General features: G+C 33.1%; 1 protein-coding gene across 1 annotated transcript; it reads right to left on the reverse strand.

Annotated features, from left to right (window-relative positions):
* Positions 1-341: 341 nt before the first annotated feature.
* Positions 342-23,759, reverse strand: LOC145664179 (AMP deaminase 2-like; the record flags this gene model as incomplete). The annotated part of the gene is made up of 6 exons (XM_081730610.1): positions 342-3,353; positions 5,134-5,244; positions 6,256-6,429; positions 11,066-11,186; positions 19,691-19,854; positions 23,580-23,759. Coding segments are annotated over 6 exons (912 nt in total), but the record flags the coding sequence as incomplete, so codon positions are not given.
* Between the last annotated feature and the right edge of the window lie 292 nt (positions 23,760-24,051).

Here is a 24,051-nt window from a genome sequence, read left to right on the forward strand (position 1 = left end):
GCATACCAGTTTTCTGAGAACCATTTAGCAGCTTTAATTTAGGAATTTATTTTCAAAAGTTACTGTTCTCACATAATAAATAATAATAATAAAAACAACTTTGGGAGACATAGGAAGTCGGTTGCTTTGTAACAGAAACACTCGAACCGTCGAAACTGTTATTAGCTCCTATTCTAATGTTAAATACCGTAAGACAATCTCAAATATTCTAAGAAGTATTTTTCCTTCTTTCTTTTGACTTCAGAAGGTTGAATTTGTCATTTCTGCCGTAAAATTAGTGTAATGGAGATGTTAAACTTTGAAAATAAGCCTCTCAATTATATTCCCCACATTTTTAAACATTTTCTTTCTTTCAAGCTATATCACTTCTTGCACGACGGCCATGGCCGTGATTCTTTTGATGCTAGACCTTACTCTTTGGCATATATGTTATACTTAAAACATCAATGAGCTAAAAAAAATATATAAACCAAATTAAGTACGGAATAGAAGAGTAAACATTTATTAATTGCGAACGAAAATAAGCGTGCTAACAATACGTGGAAACTTATTTTGTTTATATTTTATTTTCAACCAAAGATTTCCAAAAACAATAATAATTTGATTGTGCAAACTTACTTCGCTTTTAGATTTCGAAAGTTAAAATATGACGATACTGAGAATCTCTGACCTTAACAGATACCACTGCATATTTGAAAGGATTTTTTGTAACGAGATATATGCTAATATAAATAACTTAATAAAAGATATAGCTCCCAACATACTTGTGTATATATGTCTAGTTACCGGACTATATTATTGAAATATTGAAACCGTCTCGTGTTTCAAAAGCTTCATCGGAGGAAAGAAAGCCCGACTTCAACACTGACAATCTTACCCTTTCTTGAAATTATTTTCTTGATTTTACAACGAAGGTTTTAACGGTAAATCTTTTATTTGAAGCTGTTGTGTATGAACAAAGAAAAGAAAAACACTAAAATGCTTAAACTATACTCAGAAAGCACGGGAATACACTGACGGTAGAAAGTAAAGTAAGAAAGCTTATAAATAATTTTACATAATTAAAAACTTCAATGACAAAAATATATAAGGATTTCAATTTCTGTTATTGACTTAATGAAAAATAATAAAGCGACATCCTGTGACAAAATTAAACACTAAAACTATGCCACCTTGATTATTGGTAGTAAAAAATTTAAGTTTAAAGAAATGGAAGAATAATTAACAAGAATCTTTAAAATCGTTGTATTAACTGTTACACTGTTGAGAAATACAATATATGATGAATTCATAAAAATAATCTTCATAATTATCTGCTCATACGAAACTTAAGAAAAATTACAAACTGAAATAGTTTTGTATGTAGTGTATACTTTACTTATTGACTATGGTTGATTTTGGATCAACTTAGGAACTGAATACAATATACAACAACAGTACTGAATTTACACAGTTTAAAAGTAATTATAAAACTTTACTTATATATTATTATTTAAATTTGGCATATTTTCAGCTACAATGTAAGTAAGATAATGTTATAATGTGTACAAAAATTAGTATTTCGAGAACAAGATCTAGAAACGGAATAAAACGAAGAAAATGTACTAAAACTAGATGGAACGCTATTTTACATATCAGGGCTAGATTAATCCATTTAGAGGCCCGGGGTTAGAAAAATATGTGGCCTCTGCTGACTTCACCTACTTTCACAATCATTATTTTTGTGAAAGTACAGTAGGAAAGTTAAGGGAATATGTTTAATATTTTTGGTCATATTTTATTCTATGATGATTGTATCTTCATGATTCATTTTAGATAGCCAGTTGAGATTTTGATCAGATTGCAGGCCTCTATCCACCTGGAAGCCCGGGGTTATAGCTCTCTAAGCCCTCCTTAATCCGGCCCTGATATATATCCTCCATATTTATACACACTTCTGTAAGCAATTGTATTGCATAACAAGCATACAATCAAACACTTACTGAAAGTGATGCTGTACCAAGATGTACAGACAACAACGCAAATAATACGAGAAATACAAGTAAAAAGAATACTTTTATGATTAACCATATTAAAAATAAGTTTGCTACTACAAAAGTATGATAAAAAAAATATTTTGCAATCGTTTTATACTCATTATTTCAAACTCAGATATAAACTTTCGCAATGAATTTATAGCTTTCTAGAAACAATGTCGAATAGATTATTATTCATTTGTTAACTTTTATTTTTGTAAGCTACGTTAAGCTAATTAATTAATTAATTAATTACTACGAAAAAAATACAGTTCCACTACGTTTGTGTAAAAAAATATCCCTTTCACATTGATTATCATCAGATAAGCTAATTACTTGATACCACTTATTTGACATACCAACACAGTCTTTGAATCACGAATATTCTGTAAAACATCTTTTAAAAGTATCTGCATTTTATTTAATGTAAAATCAATATTAATTATTTTCTTTTTAAAAAAACTGACATTTTTTTCTCGAAGTTATTTAAACGAATTTAGTTCTATGTAAATTATTATATTTACTGACACACACGAAATAGATTTAAATTGGCTTAAATGGCATCGATGGACAAAAAACACTGTAGTTTTTTTTTAGAAAGTTAATAACAATGGATCAACATCAACTAAAACACAGACGAAGATTTAAAAAAAAAATCATAATTCGTACATATTATGTATACACATATATATATCTCCATGAAAACTGTAAAATGAAAATGTCATGTCTGCAGTAAAATAATCATGAACCTGCAAGCTACAACTGGATTCACACCACTGTCAGTTAACTTTATATATATATATATATATATGTGTGTGTGTGTGTGTTTTAAAAAATCTCTACTATTTATTTGTAGCTAGTTTAAACAAAAACTTTCACTGGCAACAATGGTTACCCATTTATTTGTTTTGATTGAAGTTAACAATATACATGTTTTTTTCTTCTAAATAATTTAAACTATACATTCTGTTTATAATCTACGAAGTAAGGCAGTTTTTCCTTTAAAAATAACACAAAATAAAACAAACATAATAGAAAGCTCATAAATTTTAGTTTTTACTGCACTTTTACTAAAAATATATGGGCAACATATCGACATTTGAATCTCACACTTTTTTTATTCTCCTGATTTTTTTTTCTTGAAAACTGAGAAAAAAAAATATCGTCTGTTTTCTATTACACATTTTCTTTGTCCACAACCTTGAAAATGTTAGACAATTCTTCAACTAATGTCTCATAACGATATGCGACACGAATATCCGGGACGTTCGATCTTGTAATATCGTTGCCTGCAACGCCTTCTTTGGTATAATTAGGACCCAGCCAATACTGCTTCAGCTGAAAATAAGGAAATAAAATAAATTTAAACTTTCACTATCAATCAGGCCACTCTTCAGTACTGAAGAAAATGTATCCCTGACTAGTATAAGTAAAATGTTTATCAGGAAATTATATCTTTCGTCTTAATAACATTAATTTTTTTTCTTTAGATGATAGCTTTTCATGAAATTTCAAATTATATTCCGTGGCATAACAGGATTATGATTAGGAATTAAGATTTCTGGACTTTGGCATCGATAGCCATGTTAGCCCGTCACTTATGCGAAACGAGTTCCTCGGCGATCACTCTGTCTGGGGAATTGGGGAGAAAGAGAGGAAAAGGAAAGGAAGCGGGCCTGGGATCATTATTTGAGGTACCATCCCGGCATTTGCCTGGTGTGAATGAGGAAATCCCAGGAAAATCTCACTCAGGATGACTAGCCTGAAAAGCTTATACACTTTTTCGACCGAGTGTCCCCATTGGGAATCGCATGGCATCACAGGAACCAGACAACATGCTATGTCTCTATGAACCCTAAATTCTTCTGTGTAAACATCACTGCAAAGAAAAGGAATTAATTTCCTTAAATGACTTTTGGCAGTATCGATTAAAACATTATGTCGATGAATAATTAATATATTTCCCTGTCTTTGTAGATTTCCATTCTTAATTCGCAGATCAACTTTCTATACATTTTTCCTTCTCTAGTCTTCCTTCGTATAGAATCAAACTGTTACTGGTTAAGCAGTGAGAAAAAAGTGGTGAGTTTCTGGTTAAGCACACAGCCGAGAGTAATTTGACTAATCAACAAGTGTATCTTTTTTTAAAATTTCTTTTCTTGAAAGTGATACACGTCAATCAGACAATTCAATCACACCAACTTAATACTTAACAACAGATATAACTTCATTTGTTCTGCCTGTCTCTACTTCTTTCATATACGTAGATAAACATTGATCCATCCCTCCCTCGCAAGAGACGCCCGTGGTCGACAAGTTTCAGATATTAAAAAAAAAAAAAAAAAAAAATCTTTCTCACAGTATAACTAAATTTGACTGAATAACATATTCGTCAATCACCAGTATGCATAGTGTTATTTCACATATTCATAGGTTCACTTCTATGAATATTCCAACAATATTCTTCGTTAGCAAAATCCTAATTATGATGTGTTTCATAAATTCGATTTTCTCACCAAGAATTTTGTGGCATTTTCGGCAGAAAAAGAAGACAGTAAAGTCTCTACAAGCAATAAGAAAGCTGATACATATATATGTGTGTCTGTACATATGTACTACATAAAATCATTATTTCGTTTTACATCACAAGAGTAAAATTTTATTTGTGATTTATGTTCTGGATACATTATTTATAGGTATTCTACGATTAGTTTGAAAAATGCTCTATGATTTTAGTTAAAATTTTTAGCAGCTGAATAAAATGAATAATGTAATTGTTTAAATGAGTTCATTTTACTGCAAGTACACAATACACTTTAACATTCGTGGTTAAAGTGAAGCGCATGCTAATTTACCTTTATGAAGTGTATACATACATTTCATATCCAGAGAATAAAAATATATTTGATGTCCGTCCGACAAATTCATAAGACATACTGATCTCCAAAATATCTCAAATTATGCGTGTGTCTTCGCGTTCCATGTGTAATATCCATTAGCGAGATTTTAAATGTCATTTTATAATGTGTAAATTTGAGAATTTCTGAAAGACTACTCGCGCTCTTTTCATTTCAATATCCTGAAAAAGACGAATTCATATTCCTTTTGTTCAACTTACCTTATGAGGGAATCCACTCATAAGTACACTGTTTCGCGCAAGTTCACACATGTCTGTTGCACTCAGTTTCCACACTTGGGCTGCAATACTGTATTCCTCCATAAGAGGTTCCTGCAAGGAAAGCAATGCATTTAATTCCAAGTATAAATGATTCATCACGAATACTAAAATTGGTTTGGGAATATTAATTAATACCAATATGTGTTTTATCTTCTTTCTGGTCTTTTGCTGCGTTCTTACCCCAACACATAATTTCACTGTTCTTGCCTGTTATTTTTTTTATATATATTAACGTAACGAACTCAGATTTAGGGAGTTAATGACTTCTGCCAGAACTACAACGATATGTTTTCTCTAAATCACATCAAATTACGCAAATTGAGTCATTTTTCAAAATTTGCTTTTTTTTAAAAAAAAAAATTATTTCATACAAGATATTGTCTTTATTTGGAAACAATACACCTACTACTTATCCTAATAGAAGGGAAATCATCATAATCTCTCTCGTAATCATGGTCATAATAAAGAAACTCTGCAAAATGATTACTGGGTTCTTTCTATTTTAACATCCAAAGGTGGGTGAACTATTTTCACCAACTGTAATATTTTCCATAAACAAAGCTACTGGTATATAATTAAACACAAACAATTTGCTGAGCAAAACAATACATTCACATTAAAAAACTACATACATGTCACAGTTTCGCCAACTAATACTTTGGTTTTATCAGGCAATGAATAGTGTCTGATGAAGCCAAACTGTTAGTTGGCGAAACTGTCACACGCATGTAGTTTTTAAATGTGAATATATTGTTTTGCTCAGCAAATAGTTTGTTTCTATTTTCACCAACGTAAATGAATGAATATTATATTAAAAGTCCTGATTTATTGGTACAAATTTTTTGCAGTCTAACTACAAAGAAGCCCAAATTTATAGGAAAGCAAATATATGAAAACTGACAATACTGTACGTATAACAGAAACTTATCAAGAAGAATGTGTATACACATTTTATCATTTGAAATCCATTGGAAGCTCATTTCTATTGTAATACACTTCAAAAGAAATTAACACGAATATTGCAATATACATAATAAAATGTAAATCATGGCTGGTACATACCTTAGTGAAATGAAACTGAAGAGGGTCGTCAGTGGATAACGAAATGCAAAGTCCTCTTGCTAGATACTCCGGAAGTGGGTTGCGATGATAATTCAAAAATAGCGAATTATTGCTAAGCGGTGACATAGCAATGCCTATTTGCGTCAAATAGTAGAGGTACTGTAACACTGGAACCTGCAAAATAATAATATATAGTCATACAACAACAAAGAAACAGCAGCGTGAGCACATGAAAACCAAAGTAAAATTTATTATATGGTTGTTCAGAATGTACAACTTTGAGGAAACTAAATGGAGACAATTACGTTCACACCTCAAACGACCTATGGGCTGTCTGTGGGTGTAGAAAGTAGAAAAGTAAAAATAAACACTAAAGATCAGTAGCGTAGCGTTAAGTTTCGCAATGGGTAGACAGTATATACACACACACACACAAACATATTATATATATATATATATATATATATATATATATATATATATATATATAGAGAGAGAGAGAGAGAGAGAGAGAGAGAGAGTGAGTTCAATGCTCTACGATTACGCTTCGAGAGTAAGGAAAAATGGTGATGAGTTGGATGATAGTGGTGGAGTGACTGACAGGGAACGGGAGAGAACCTCGAGAAAATCTACATAACAGTGTTTGTCCCGTATAAAACCAACTTGGTCGGATTTGGAATCTAACCAGGAAACCTGCGCGTCAGAGGTGACTGCTCTGCCACTGAGCTACCGGGACTTCTCTTTAAATATTACAAAAATATCCATTTACATTATCCCATAATAGTAATAGCTTTAGACTTTTGGGTTTAACACGACCATTTTATTTATTTATTGTGAAACTATTTGCAATTTAAAATCTCTTATCAATATTGAGATAGACGTTTCTTGTAACCTGAAATTCACATGTTTATACTGATACCCCAAATTATCAACTATATAGTCTATAGTCTATAATTCTGGGCCACGATGGCTCAGTGGTAGAGCGTTTACCTCTGGTGAATGGGGTCTCTGGTTTGATCCCAGTTCACGCCCAGGTCGACTTTGTGGTGGACAAACACCGTCTGCGTGGGTTTTCTCGAGTTTCTGCCGTTTCCTTCCACTTTCTTCATTCTACCATTTCATTCATTTCTCATCATCACCTTCTCCTTCAGCCTAGTGCACATAACCATGGGACGTAAAACTCAAAGATTTCATTTTATTTTATTTTTTTATCTATTATTAGAAAGAGCAGACACATGGTGCAAAATATCGCATCGACATCCAAAACCTAATAAAATTTTGAGCTTGAGGCTTTTACTTCCCGACGAAAACTTCTCAGTGAATAAAATTATAGTGTATTAATAATCATTTCCGAAAGGAACATTTTCAATGTAATAATTTTTATATTTATATCTATATATATAAAAGAGAACGCACAAAATCCTTTGTCCGCTCATCACGCTAATACGGCTGAACCGATTTCTTTCATTTTTGGGGGGTTGTTAGGATTTGGACCCTAGATGGTTTTTATCATATCACTTTAATTTTCAATTACCAGTGTCTTGAGATAATTGACCAATCAGGTGTAAATACGTACAAAAAATCCTTTGTCCGCTCATCACGGTAATACGGCTGAACCGATTTCTTTCATTTTTGGGGGGTTGTTAGGATGTGGACCCTAGATGGTTTTTATCATATCACTTTAATTTTCAATTACCAGTGTCTTGAGATAATTGACCATTCAGGTGTCCATACGTAGAAATCCTTTGTTATTAGTTCATCATAGGTATAAAAATAAACGTATTTATATGCAACCCGCATGACCCTGTGACTCGGCGGGTTAACATAACTAACAGGCGCTATAAATCACTTGAAAGCGAAAAAGTAAAAATTATCTAAGTAACAAAGTTTATTGCGTTCCGGGGTGACCGCAGCGAAGCGGGGTGAACGCTGCTAGTACACTATATATATGTGTGTGAAACTCCTGACTAACAAAATTACGTTAGAAACTTATTTTCGCGAGGTTGCACTACTGTGTATAACATACATACGGAAAACTAATTTTGATAAACACATTCTTTAACTATTAAATTAAACAGTATATCGATATAAATTTATTCTGACGAATCTCGGTATATACACCAGGCCCGTATCCAGGGGGGTCTAGGGGGGGGGGGCTAAATTTTTGCTGGCCCCCTAAAAGTTTTACAGTAGGCTTGCAAAAGAACTACAATATGGTGATGAACTATCATATGGTTGGATCGGGCCCCCCGTAAGTTTTAGGGTGGCTACGGGCCTGATATACACTAAATACATTAAATTGAATTAATAATTTACTTTTATGTATAATGTTCCTATTAGCTTTGCATTGGCTATTTTTAAAGTTAATACTAATTTTTATATGAGAGCTTAGACATGTCATTTAATAACAATTGGTGCAGTAAATCTATTTCCAATCATTTGATTTTCACATAATATATAACTAACTCAGACACATGCAAATACAAATTTACCTAACGATTTTAAAAGCAACTACAAAATAGCAGACTATAAAACCTCCCGCCCTCGGTCTTGCCTTTCCAGTGTTGATACACTCTGCTATTATGATTAAACAGCAGCTGAACCTAGATCGTAAAAGATTTATATGAATCACTATATTCACAAAACTTTCTTAAGGTAGTTATTAATTTAGGTTTTTGTTTCCTTCTATTTCTTAATAATTTTCCTTGAAATATGATTGAATATCTAAAAGGAAGAATGAAAACTATACTGGATTTAAAATGGTATCATTGCTCTAAGTATGGTATCACTGCTGCAGAGATATTTTCCCGGATGTCTCTTTGCCATGTTGTTTCAGCGAGTGAGAAGCCCACAGCCACATGCGCGCGTCGCTTTCTCAAGTGTATTTTGTTTCAGCCGTGTTGAGACATATTCTTGTTGTCTCTGTGCAGCCTGTTTGACGGAGATAGAACTTTTCTTCCCCAGTTTTGAAAAATAAAATTATTTAGAAATTTGACTCTACTACTATTGCTATTAACCAAGCTATCGCTGACCCTATTATTTCTATGTTTTTCTTCAACATGAAATGTATATTAGTTCTTACTAATAAGGAAATTCTAAAGCTGTGTTCTTTCAATTTGAAAGGGTAGACAATGTCTCAATGTCTCATAGCACTCTACGCTACTGCTAAAGATAGAAGTACAATGTCGTATTGGAATGACAGTATATATACACAAACACATTGAAACATTCTTTAATTCCATGGAATTTGGATTCTTTAATTCAAATTCAGAGAGGTGTCCAAGATATAAAATGAAACACGAGCGAACAAAATGTTTTTATTACATACTAGCAGCGTTCACCCCGCTTCGCTGCGGTCACCCCGGAACGCAATAAACTTTGTTACTTAGATAATTTTTACTTTTTCGCTTTCAAATTGCAAGCGCCTGTCATTTATGTTAACCCGCCGAGTCACGTGCTCATGCGGGTTGCATATACATACGTTTATTTTTACCTATGATGAACTATGGAGACTTCAATGGTCCATTATCTCAAGACACTGGTAATTAAAAATTAAAGTGATATGATAAAAACCATCTAGGGTCCAAATCCTAACAACCCCCCAAAAATGAAAGAAATCGGTTCAGCCGTATTAGCGTGATGAGTTCACAAAGGATTTGTACGTTCTCTTTTATATATATAGATTGTACTACCGTAACATTCTGTCTGAGTGTTCTTTAAATGCGTAGGCCATTAAGAAAGCGTAATCAAGGTAGGTGGAGCATTTAAGCCATATGAGTAGAGGTATAGTGGTCAGTTTCGGAATTGTTCAATTAGATCAGTCTCTCTCAAACTGTGGTCTACGGACCACAAATGGGTCTTGAAGTCTGTCCTTGTAGTTTTCTTACATTGAACTTTATTTTTTTTTTTTTTTTTTAAATCAAGTCAATTCTGTATCACCTACTATAGTTGAGAATCTTGAATAGCTATAGATTATGTAAGTTACTAAGGTAAAGTTTATACAAATTTTACAAGCTTAAATAGATTTATTATCATAAAATATTCTTGATTGCCTTCAATTATTAAAAGAACTAATCCGCATTCTTTTTGCATTAACACCAAGGGCGCTGATCCTTGGGGGGGAAGGGCTATTGTATTTATGAATATACAATATTTGGCACAATTTGAATGCATTTTGTCTTAAAATCCTTATATATATATATATATATATATATATATATATATATATATATATATATATATATATATATATATATACCTTGTGTATCTGAATGCCCCCCCCCCCAATTTACAGAGAAATCGGCGCCCTTGATTAACAGCAATAGACAATTAAGGGAATTTTAATTAATATTTTTAAAATGAAGTATACCGTACTTATGCTCAAAACATTTTGGTTTTAATTATGTAATTGGAGCTCTGTTGTAGCTAAGCGGTTGGCATACGCGCTTTTGGCGTGGGAGAGACAGGTTCAGTTCCCGGAAAGAGCTCGTGTCGTACGGATCCCACGTTGAGTTGTAAGTCCACGTCTCATATAGCCTCGCTGCTGAAAGGGATGTTAAATCCAAATTAAAAAAAAAAGAGTACATTTTCTCTCGAACGGATAATAGGGTGGTCTGTAGAACATTCTGATTCATAAAAAACGTCCCCAGTTAAAAAAAGAATGAAAAAAAAAAACTGGATTAGATCATGTCATTTTTATGAATATATAGAAGGTATCGATTGTTACGGGAGGTATGGAATACTTTGATTTTATAGTAGATATAGAATGTTATGTGCATTTGAGAGATACTAAAATATTTCTATTCCTTACTTTTCGCAACAGAAGACCATGAGAAATGTTCTCACACATCATAAAGCCACAGATAAGATGCTGAACAGGCCCAGCTTCCCCGCAGTGAGGACGAAGAACAAATGTATTCAAGCCACGCTCTCTGAAAATAAAAGAAAGAACTTTGAAAAAGAGGTGGTGCTGCTGCTGCTGCTAATAATAATAATAATAATAATAATAATAATAATAATAATAATAATAATAATAATAATAATAATAATAATAATGAAATTATTTATCTAAAGCCATCATACACGTTACATCGAATACATGACATTAAAATGAACTCAAATTATTTGCTGAGACTTACATCATATATCACATTAAATAAGCACATATAGCAATAGCAATAATCATATATGGGAATAGAGTGATCAAATAAGAATTAGTGATTTAATCGACCGTTTTATTACTCGAAATTTTTCATTTTGGAAATGTAATTTTATTCTTAAACTCCTCTATTTGTTGTGCTCTTCAGAAAGTCTACTTTTGTGTAACAACTTCTGAATTCTCAAATCTTGAGCCCAGGAAATTAGTATTAATTTGATTTGGAGCTTAGCGTCCCTTTTAGATGCAATGCTACATGAGACTTGGACTACAGGTTAACGTGGGATCCGAACCACATTAGCTCCCGCTGGAATCGAATCCAGATCTCTCGCGTCAAAGGCGTGTACGCAACTGTTTAGCCACGAAGAATTAGTATTGAAAAGTGAGTGCGGCATGCTGGGGATTCCACTTAACAACTGCCCATTTGTATGTTAGGAGGTTTGCGATACCTCTACTGGAAACAACCACTGCTGTTGAACCACTACCATTATTATTCACTTTCTGTAGGTTATTCATATTATAAATATCATTATTAATTCTGTTGTGCCAACTACATTCTCCTTTTTATGTTTTTATTTCATTCATTTTCACAGAAAAGTGAACAGAAACAAAAAATATATGCTCTACTACGCTTTAAGAAACGAATTCATCGCATATGTTATATACGATAAAAATGGAGCAAATAACCAACTTTACATCGCTTGAGTTGAACTCGCCGTAAAAGTTATATAAGTAAAGGGAATAACAAATTTTATATTGCAGCAAGCCTCTTTAGGTAAGAGGGCATGAGGAGGAAATTAGACAGAAGTGCACTAAGTCTATCCAATTTTAAAGTTCAATAAAAGTGCACATAAGAGACAAACACTAACACTATACGATTATCACTTGTTTCCTCTCATTCTTGACTGTACTTAGGGTTGACAATTATTTATTCATTTATCCCTGACATTCCCAACATTCTTCCAAATTTTCCGAAGTACCCCCTCTCCCAATTATCTCCCTTCTTTGTGGGGAAATGTATATTTTACAGGTAACCACATAAAATTTTCATTGTCGACAATACAGGCCTGTAGCTAGGAGGTGGCTGAGACCCCTGAAACTTTTATTTCTTTGTTGGTATGTGTATACAGTGGTGGATTTAGGATATGATCAAGGGAGGGGCTAAACCATAGTTTGCCGCTTTATCCAGTGTAAAGCACGATTGAAGCCCATTTTATCCAGTGTATACCTGAGCGTCAAGGGAGAGGGCTGTAGCCCCTATAGCCCCCCTTGGATCCGCGCCTGTGTGTATACATTCATAAAAAATACTATAAATACTATTTCTTCTCCATTTGTGGGTCTTGTATTTTACTTGAATCTAAAACTCTGTATATCAATATTATATTGATTAACTGTGTAGGTTTTTTTTTTTCTCAACCGGGAAGTAGTATTCTTCTAATAGACGATTGGAATCAATCTCACACAACCGGTGTTGATTTATTTTCTTAGTTCTACAAATATATGCCGGAAATTGTATAATCTTATATACTATATAATTTAAAAACGATAAATAATGTTAGATGAACTTAGCAGAACGTTAGGTCTAGTTCTTGAAAATATTAATGATACTGAAGTCAGGCATAAGCCCCAATTATTGGTGTTTGATGAAAACACTAATCACCTTGCTTTATTTATTGACTTTCGCTACAGTAAAATAATCCGTACTAGAAGTGCACATATTAAGCCGAATTATAAAACTTCCATAAGAATAATTACTAACATTTATACAGGGAAATGTCGTCCTTCAATTGGGAAATGATGGTAGTTCTACGGTTGACGAAGTTGTTAATGGTTTCTATAAAATAATGAATGATATTTTTTAACAAGTGTGTACCACGTAAGAAAGTTAATCAAAAATATCCTGTTTGGTTCACGTCTAGAAGAATCAAAGCAATAGGGAGCGTGGAGCATCACCGAACAGAATGGAGACAAGGGATCAGAGCCATTACCTATCATCAAGAACAACAGGTATGATTATCGTTTTATATATTTTAAGCTTCAAATTCCTCGACAGAATTCGCGACGATAAGAGATTTTGAACTGAATAATAACAGGAATTCCCTGTTTTTAGTCGACATTTTATTTCTTCGTGAATATGATTTTCGTCTGTTAATATTGATCCTAGATATTTGAAAGTATCCACTTTATCAAAAGTATTATTTAATATTTTAACGCATTCATAATTTGCCGTATTATGGTTCCGACGCACTTCCATGTATTTAGTTTTCTCTGCATTTGCTTCTAAACCCATATCCCTGCAAGCGTTTAAAAAGACCTTTGCATTTCTTTCTATTGTTCTCCTATCATCCCCTATTGTAAATTTACATCAGCGTACGCATAACCTGGTGAACACCGTTCAGCTCTAGGCCCTGGTTGCTATCTTTGATTTTCCTTATAGCGTATTTCAGGACAAAGTTGAATAATAATGGCGACAACGCATCTCCTTGTTTCAGGCCATTCTCGACGTGAAAGCTCGTGGCCAAAAAATTTCCTACCCGGACTTTACTTTGGGATTCATTTAAACATGCCTTAATTGATCTAATTAGCTTTTTCGGTATTCCAAATTCTTTAAGAATGTTGTACAATGTTTTTCTCCTAACCGAGTCGTAAGCCTTTCTAAAATCAATAAATAGTTGATGTACCGGGCTACTGTATTCCCACTTCTTTTCGAGTATTTGGCGAATGGTAAATATTTGGTCGATAGTTGATCGATTTCGTCTAAATTAACACTGATAATCTATAATAATAATTTCATCTGCGTATAGGCTCAATCTTACTAATAGAATGTTTGAAAGGATTTTATAAGATGTTGACAGAAGAGAGATGCCTCGATAATTATTACAGTCAGTTTTGTCGCCTTTCTTGTGGATTGGAACAATAATTTATTCTTTCCACTCTTGTAGCAATTCTTCCTTGTTGTAGATAAGGAGAATGAGTTTGTGTATCTTGTTCCACAATTTTTCGCCTCCAGCTAAAATTAACTCAGCCGGAATTTCGTTCACACCCGGAGATTTGTGTTTCTTTAATTTCTTTATAGCGATTTCTACTTCTATTCGGTTGGGTTCTGGAATATACGGTTCTGCGGTGTGTATTTCACTTTCTCCACGCACATTGATTTTTGGCTGCGTGTTAAGCAAATCGTCAAAGAAATCTTTCCATCTATTTAAAATGCTATCTGTTTCGGTGAGAACTGTTCCATCAGCTTTCTTTAATATAAGCAAGAAGTTGATAGCCTTTCTTAAATTCGTTGATCCCTTTATACATGTCTCGAATGTTTTTATTTTTACTATTATTTTCAACTTCCTAAATTTTAGCTTTCAAAAAATCGCGTTTCTTTGTTGTAAAAGTTTTGAACGTTTCCCGCCTGATGTCTATGAGATTTTGTGTAGTTATTTCATTCGGATTTTGTAACCAACGTAATTTTGCCTGTTTTCTCTTCTCTGCTAGTTCGAGCCATGGTTTGTTCCTACGTATTTCCGCGTGTCCCAATTTTTCTTTTGAGAGAGGATGCTTTGTAAGCAAAGAAAAGAATTCAATTGCTGGAATATTTTTCTCCATAATCTTAAGGTTACATCTGTTAACTAAAGAGTATATGATATGCGTGAGATTTCTGTAACGATTCCTGTAATGTTATTGAGATTATCATCATTTTGCTCAAAGTGTATTGTTGCATCATACATAATTGATATTCTTTCTTCATAGTTTTGGGAAAGTCATTATTTATATTATTATACAACAATTTTAACGTGGATCTTTCTGGATGCCTAATTAGAAACATATTAATTATAAATATGCATGTATTCAGATTTCAGAATGTGTTCACGGCAGTGATTTGTAATACTGATATGTACTACTACTTCATCTACATCGCCTAATATATAATATACCAGGGATACAAATAAGCAAAAAATTTTGCTAGCCCAAGAAAAGAAAAGCTCACATCCCACAACAGAAATAACTACTTACCTTCGATTAATATTAAATACTCGCCCGCACCCATGAACTACTCGCCCCGGGCGAGTGGGCGAATGATTATTTGCATCCCTGTAATATACTCTACAACAGTTGATTAGATTCATCTACCGTAATATAAGTTTCATCTCCCTTCTCTAGAATAAGCCTCAAATCTGCCCACCTCCCAATGTTGAAGACGACCAATGGCGTATTTAGGGTTTTGTTTCGAGGGGCTATGCCCAACACAAGGAAGGAAGTGGGTAATTGCCCACCTGAGTTTGAGAATTAAATATATTTTAATTTATGCATAAATTGAAGTTATAATGGCAAGAATTGTAGACCGATAAATCCTGTATGATATGATGATATGATACAAAAATTTAGGAGCGAATCTAACCCTTTATTCTATTCATACAAGAAAAAGGAAGCATCCTCTTGGCCTTCCTAATTTTCCGGGCTAATTATTCCCCCGCTTTGATTTTCTTTAATTCAAACAATTCCTTCTTTATAAAAATAACTAAACGATATATTTTTTCCTTTGTTATAATAACTAAAGTCCTGTCATGTTGATATCCGCGCAAGGCCGACTTGAATCAACTGACAACGGTCGATAAAGTATGATAGGCGAAATGAAAGAAAGTAACGTCAAGAAAAAGAAACAGAAAAGTAGAAAGGACGAAAGAAAGAATAAAAGGACGCAGTTCTTACATGGAATGAAATTTGACAAATACAGTGTTATTGCAGAACAAAGAGCATAAGAAAATGGAAAGTCAATGACATTTTTAGAAATGGTAAGAAGGATTATTGTTGTACGTGGAATGCGAAAAACTAACAAATTTATTTCGGGGGGAGCCTGAGCCCGATAGCCCCCTAAATCGCTTTTATATATATATATATATATATATATATATATATATATATATATATATATATATATATATATATATATATATATATATATATATATATAACGGTCTTACCCGCCTCCCCCAATGATGAAGACAGATTTGCGCCGATGCCTATCATTTAAATAATTTTAAAGACATTAGGGCTGTAACCAGAAGGAAATTTCAAGTGCTTATCATACGAAATATAAATGACTGCGAATCCAGTATTCTTGTAATTCAATGTACTTTAACTTGAACGTCAATTAAATACCAATATAGATAACTAATACATTTATGCAACACTTTCAGGTCTCGTGTAAGAAATCCGAGTACGACATTAAGCCTTTATCACGTGGACATACAGTTTAAGATGGAAAACGAACCACTGCAATGCGCTCAAATATCAAAGTTCCCCCTCTGGAAATCGAACCCAGGATCCTGTACACCAAACGCGAGCGCATCCACATGTTATTGTTGCAAGGTTGAAAAAACAATTTCATTTAAGGATGAAAACTAATGGAATTGGTTGGCCGATAAGAGTTAATAAAGGGTAGAATAATTCATATTTATAGTCATGTAAAAAAAAATGTAACGAAGAATAATTTATGCAGAAAAAGAAAACGATGTAAGAACAAAGAACAGAAAGCATTTAAGAAAAATGATGGTAAAAATAATCACGAATAAAAACAGCCCTGCAGGGAAACGGATGAGTATTATAGACGGTTAAGACTAGGGAAGCTGATAGTAATTGTCTGACCATGTCTTTAACAGACACATGGAAGTGTCTGGAAAGAAAGATTTTGTGAATACTTAAGATCAAATGGTACCTTACAAAAAATATAGTCAAAATGTACCGTTGTGATGGATGGGCTATATGTTAGGGTATAGACATATGGGAAATTTGGGTGCTGTAACAGTATCGAGGACTATTGATATTGATCGGAACAGGAAGTTACACCAAAGTAACAGACTGAATAGTAGTTAACGAACACCTATATAAATAAAAATGAATGTAACAATGTTTGATTGCTAACTGTTCGTAGGCTTTAGTCATTTTGTTGATTTTTGGTACATGAGTGGACCCTGACCTAACATAGATTTTAGTATATTTTCGGAAAGGGGAAAAGAAGGCGTGAGGGGATGGCATTAACAATAATCGAAAATGATCGATATTATTCTCCAATTCGTAATTTCCGGGGTTACTGAGATAAATACTAACACTCTCGATCCAACTGACCGGTCCAATCCATAGTTTTCAGGGTCGCTGAGATGAATACAGTGATATCCTGATGCCGTTTAAGTCCAAATTCATCCACCAGCGGCATTAGGGTAAGAGTGGGGGTTGGAAAAGGAAAGCATGTAAAGATAATCGAAAATCATCAATATTATTGTCTAATCCATAGTTTTAGGGGTCACTAAGATGAACAGTGACATTCCAGATGCCGTTTAATTATACATTTTAATCTCTCATGCGTGTTTTGAAGGGGAAAGAAGGGGTTTAAACACTTTCCATACCCTACTCTCCTCGTGCAAACAACGGCGATTTCCGCTATCCTTAAGAAATATAAAACAGTGCTCACTTTGTGATGAAATGTTCTGACATAGAATACAGGACAGATTTTTCATATTTGAATTTATGGCATTTTTTCGGTAGAGGTATTTCAAGGGACCAGCTCTCGTAAAGATGAGTGGGCCCTCAGTGAACAATTCTGGGGCAGGATGAGAATGCCTTTCAGTTTCAGCTGAGGTGGTGAAGTTGTAACTAGTATTATTCAGAACGGGGCATGTTTAGTACAAGGGGTCCAGAAGCACGTAAAAAACACAAAATTTACAGGAGGAATGATGATGCAAGTACTTAGACGTAACATAACGTAACCAAATCTAACCTAACCTAACATAAACTAACGTAAGCTAACCTGAACTAACCTAAACTAACGTAATATTAGTAGAAATGATCGAAATTCAACCTTTTTTTGGAAAATTATGCGCGACTCCTATACTAATATAACATAAACTAAACTAACCTAACGTAACCTAAACTAGCCTAACCTAACTTAAACTAACCAACCCTACCCTGAACTAACCGAATGTGAACAGAAATTACCAAAATTGTAACATTTTTTAGAGAAAAGAGCTGGACCCCTTCTGCTAAACATAGGCCTTCAGAACTGCTATTAGGCATGTTTCAAGCCACCGTAGCACACGGCAGGGAAAATGTATTTTCTGCATACACTTAAATCGAATGCTCCTAATCTTTTTTCGACCGGTGATACACTTATTAGATTTTTTTTTATTATACGGGTAATATAAATTACGATGGTAATAATAATAATATAGAAATATAGGTTTCTTTATAGTATTATCTAAGTATCGGTAAGTGGAACTGAGCATTGATGCAACCACTGACTGGTATAATCTGTCTCAAAATTATTTCAATTTATTGTAATCAACAGCACACAATCAACTCCGACTTACCCACACTGGCATTTATTCCAAAGTTGGGCGTCCGCTTTCGCCACGTTTTTTCACTGTTATCTCCGTTGCACACTTTGTGCAATTTGTTATTAGGTTCATTAATCCGTGCTCTTCACAAACTTCTAAAAAAAATTTGCTCGTTATCAACGTATTGCTTCACAAATGTTAAAACTGTTAGTTCATTGCCCTTGTACATTCGCCATGTTGATAACATAAATGCTCGTTTCTTTCCCACAATGCAACTGTTCGGTTACCTTGCGCCAAGTAGTTCCATCCGCTCGCCGTATAGTCCCATGTTTATAGTCGCTTATATATAACAAATAAACAGATTTTTCGAGACTCTTATATATTATCAAGCACACAAACGATCAAATTATCCATATCTTTCCTGTAAATTTTAAAAATTTTGCTGGAAACGGACGCCCAACTTTGGAACTTCACCCCAAACACTAATCATCTACACTAAACAAGCCTAACTTCTAGACTACTCTTTTCACATTACCTTCTTTATTAATCCACTTTTATCTTGAACTCTACCATACATCTTATTTCTTTCTTATACTATTATAACACAGATATAGAGCAAACGCATGCTTCGAACATTTTGAACACCACCTACTATCGTTCTTTCAGAACCTCAATTGAGGCTTTATATCTTCAGGTGCAGACTTAGGTCCCAATTACCTATATCACTAAGTAATGTCATTATTAATAGCTCTAGTAATTTCAATGTGAGAATTATGCGTACATCAGAAGGGTGATGATGACAGGTAGCGGATTAATTTTGATTCCCTAGATATTCTTACTACTTACATATTTCTGTAAAAACCATATACGCTACCTAATAACAGATCTCTCTTAAAACATGTTACATTTATTGAACGCTTTCTACTCACTAACTCCATCCCAACTAGCATTAACTTACCTTCTGAACTGATTTAGCACGCACAGATTAGCATACATGTAATATATGTAGTACACATAGGGCGGATTCTCATCATCACACCATTCTTCGGGGCGCGATATATCTTTGTCAATCAACGGATTTTCAGGCTTACTTTCGTCATCCACAGAGTCAAGTCCGATGACCTGTAAAATAAATCAACAATCATAGGTATATATTTGCACCACACACAAAAAAAAAGAAATTAATAATAATAATAATAATAATAATAATAATAATAATAATAATAATAATAATAATAATAATAATAATAATAATAATAATAATAATAATAATAATAATAATAATAAGAAGAAGAAGAAGAAGAAGAAGAAGGAGGAGGAGGAGGAGGAGCGGACCAAAATTATACATTACTGCAGAAAGCTAGATACAGGAACCGAAAGTAATATTAACATTAAACATAACATAGAACATAAAAGGAATGAAGAGAAAAGCCACTACATGGACGATTCCTGGAACAAGTCAACCATGCACATGTACACAGACACTTTGCATTCCAGTGGATGAAATTGGAAGACTTGTATCTTAAGAATATAAGACCAGATGCTAGTCGTATATGATCAGGTAATAAACACAAAACACGACAGAAAACTGATCCTGAAGAAATTATGATAAAGATATGATAGGTTATGTATATCTTCTGTTTTCTCAGAAGTGCGCTCACTACTGCCGGTAGTTACTGAGTTGGCCAATGATTGTGTTTGCAAACTTTTGCAGTATTAAACACGCACGCAGAAAACACGTATGGTTATTATGACTTTTTTTTTTTTCATGTACTTAACATACAACTTCATATTCTCTGTTCTTTGTACGTACTATCAAACAATATTTAAGTACGTGATCAAGTTCAGTCATGTGTAATATTCTGTAATATCAATGTCATTCATAAGTTTATCTAGATCCTCTAATCATTCTGGAATTTGCGATCAACATTTTGTCAGCTGGACTTACTGAATAGGTCTTTGATATTGATGCGGTAAGATACCACGCGCCAAAGGTAAGCGCTCTACCACTGAGTCACCACATCCGCAAATCTGTGTTTAAATTACGATTAACATGCAAAAGATTTGAAACCCGTATAACAATATCTAAAACGTAATAGATCCTTGGGATTAGTTTCCTTCATTCAATGTAACACGTGATAAAGAACCGTCAGTTAGCAAAAAAATAAGGTATGGAACAGCAACATATGAACATGATGAAGATACCATTTACGATTTTTTTTCTACAGTGTACTGGAAACAAATGAATATTATTTTACGATAATTTGAATCGAAAATTCTAACCGTCCCTTTTTATTTTCTTTCATTTCACTGCGAATTGCTAAATAAAGAAATCCAGTCTTTGTTACGTATTTTTGGAGAGGGATTCTAGCAAAGGTGTCCCCATGGAGGCGCATCTTTTAACCATTAAAAAAAAAAAAAAAAAAAAAAAGCGCTCCCCTCTCAAAGCTGTATTCCAGTTACAAAATATTTTACACGTCTAGTCTAAAAGACACTTGTTCTATGAAACTTCGAACATTTCGTATTGGCACTGAAAAAGCGTTCCTCAATTGGAGTTGAAGAATGACTAAAAATAAATAAATAAATAAATAAATAAATACATAAATAAATAAATAAAAATAAAAATAATAAAGGAGAGAGAGAGAGAGAAATTAAAGTTTATTTGAACTCATGTACCATGAATATTTTTTCCAAATTGCTGCCTCATTTTTAATGTCACAATAATTTTAAAATGAGAATAAACAATACTTAAAAAATGATGAGACTCATCATTATTAGCAAATCACTATAAATGTATAACTATTGAAGGAAAATAATTCAATATGTACCTATACATGCATTACAATTAAAAAATATTACATTATAAGCCCAATGTAGAAAGTACACTTTGGTCTCAATTAGATATATCCAATATTTAAAGAGTCCCATGAAATCACTGCGGCTATCCGCTGAGTATTAACCCTGATATATACGCTGAAACTCATAAGTACTTTCGAACTAAATATATTTGCGCATTAAAATGCATTACAATGAAAAAACAAAACCTCAGATACCAGCAATCGTATTCCAAAATCCCTTCATTTGTGTTATTATTATAAGCTACTTTCAATTAATGCCGGAAAGGAATCTCTGATAAAATCGCAATTAGTAGGGACGAAAAAGTTAAAAAGTTGGAATTAATGCGTGATACGTTGACTGCATTTTATGGATGATTCAGCAATAGGATGTTCCACTGTACAAGCGAGAACAAAAGATAATGCGCATAGCTCTAGAACATAAGTTTATTACACATCATTAGTGGAAAACACAGATAAGTTTAGTTTTTAAGTTTGAAGTTGCCAAATTAAAAAACAAAGCACTCAATAACCACGTCCAAAATGGTCTTAAAGTTTTTCACTTTAAATATTTTTAAATTCCCTGACCCTTAGCAGAATTCTCTTACTCTTCCCCTCTCTTCTCAAATTCCCTGACATTTCTCGGTTTGTTGCTACCCTGGAATACCTGAGTGGCATACAAGGCGTGGAGAAGGAAATGTGAAAGAATCAGAATTAAATAATAATAATAATAATAATAATAATAATAATAATAATAATAAAACAAAGATTATATGGAAAAGCATAATACTGGACACATGTAGAATTATACGAAATTTCCTGCAAACCCCAGAATACACAAAGAAAAACAGAGAAATAGTAATATACTTGGATGGCATTATATCACTATATCGCCTGCTCAGATAAAAAGTGAAGAAAATTAAATAATAATATAAAACATAGTGCAAAAACAGCGAATAGTTTTACTACCAGCAGGGTTTCAAGGTTTCATTTAAATTGGTTTCCGCACTTCTCTTTATTTTTAGACATTTTATAAAAGTATCAGATTTCCTATCATCTGTTCCTCATGAAGCTGGATACTCGTTGAACTGGAAATATTAAAGTAAGTATCATCGTCCTTGTTGGTTGTGAATTTGTAATGCGCAATTCAACATTATTTTGAGCTGACAAAGTAAAATCAGTGCATCTACTAAAGAGTTTACTCTTAAATAACAGACAACTTCACACAAACTGTCTACTATGCACACTTATTTGCGTGCATGCTTGATTATAATCTAACCATAAATTCTCTCTATTTTCTGCGAAGTACTCATGTGACCAAAGTATATTCAGAATACAAATAACTAACAAATTTAGGCATTTTTAATCTTCGGGGATATAAAAGAGCATGAATGAAATCTCTGTATTAATTATGCGAATTCTAAAAATAATCTTTAACGTTTTATATGCATTTTTGTGAGTTTTATGTTAATATTTGACGAAATTGGATTAACAGTCCGGTGCAATCAACGAAATTACAAAGAAATAGATGGTTGAAGTTAATATATTAAATACAATAGAAAATTCTTTATCACTTATAGAAGAGACACAGAAAATATACTAGATTCCTGTTCAATTTCTACATTTGAGAAAACTGACCAGATGAAAGTTGACGCCTTGTCAACTGAAATATCGTCTACAAAAGAAGGAAAAAAACTCAATACTCAGAAGAGCAAACGATCAAATTTCAACATAAGTTATATCTTTTTTTAAAAAAAAAATTAAAATAACCTAAACTCTACATCACTGCTAAACTACTGAATTAATACTACTACTGGGAAAGTCCATTCCAAGTGAGAATCGTGATGTGTGTTGTTTGAGCATTTGTTACTCTTCTATTGAATTTGAATTAAAACCCCTACCATTAGCATTATTTCCACACCTAAACGTAAGGTTCTCAATAAAATATAATCTTCTAAGAATATCATCATCAATATTATCACTAAAGAAAAGAGCGAATACATATCTACTTACATACTGAAGAAACTTGTGCAATTCTGGATGACTACTGGGATTGTTCGTAACCTCAAATAACGGTTTAAATAGGTTCTCATTAATCTCCTGGAAGCTCTTCACACAGTTAGCATTTTTGTAGATATCACTGGAAGAAGGAATTAAAAAGGAGTCATCTTCAAAGTAGGGATTACAAGAACAATCAAGTCACTTTACTATATATATTATATCAACTGGAACTTTCCTCACTTGAGCGAAACAGAAAGAATGCATATTAAATTTCTCTAATTATTATTATTTTTATTTTTAAATCACAATTTCAACTCAGGAGTTACAATTACAGGTGGTTACATGGGAAACACTTTCCGAATTTTTATACACTGAGGCAAAAGTTCAGCAACACCCTTTTATTTTTGAAACGGTTTGAGAAAGGATGACGAAACTTTAGATATGGGTAAATGGGATAGGGGGTGCACCATTAATGATTAAAATT

This window comes from Thermobia domestica, chromosome 11, assembly GCF_964235325.1.
Source record: "Thermobia domestica chromosome 11, izTheDome1.hap1.1, whole genome shotgun sequence".
Lineage (NCBI taxonomy): Eukaryota > Metazoa > Arthropoda > Insecta > Zygentoma > Lepismatidae > Thermobia > Thermobia domestica.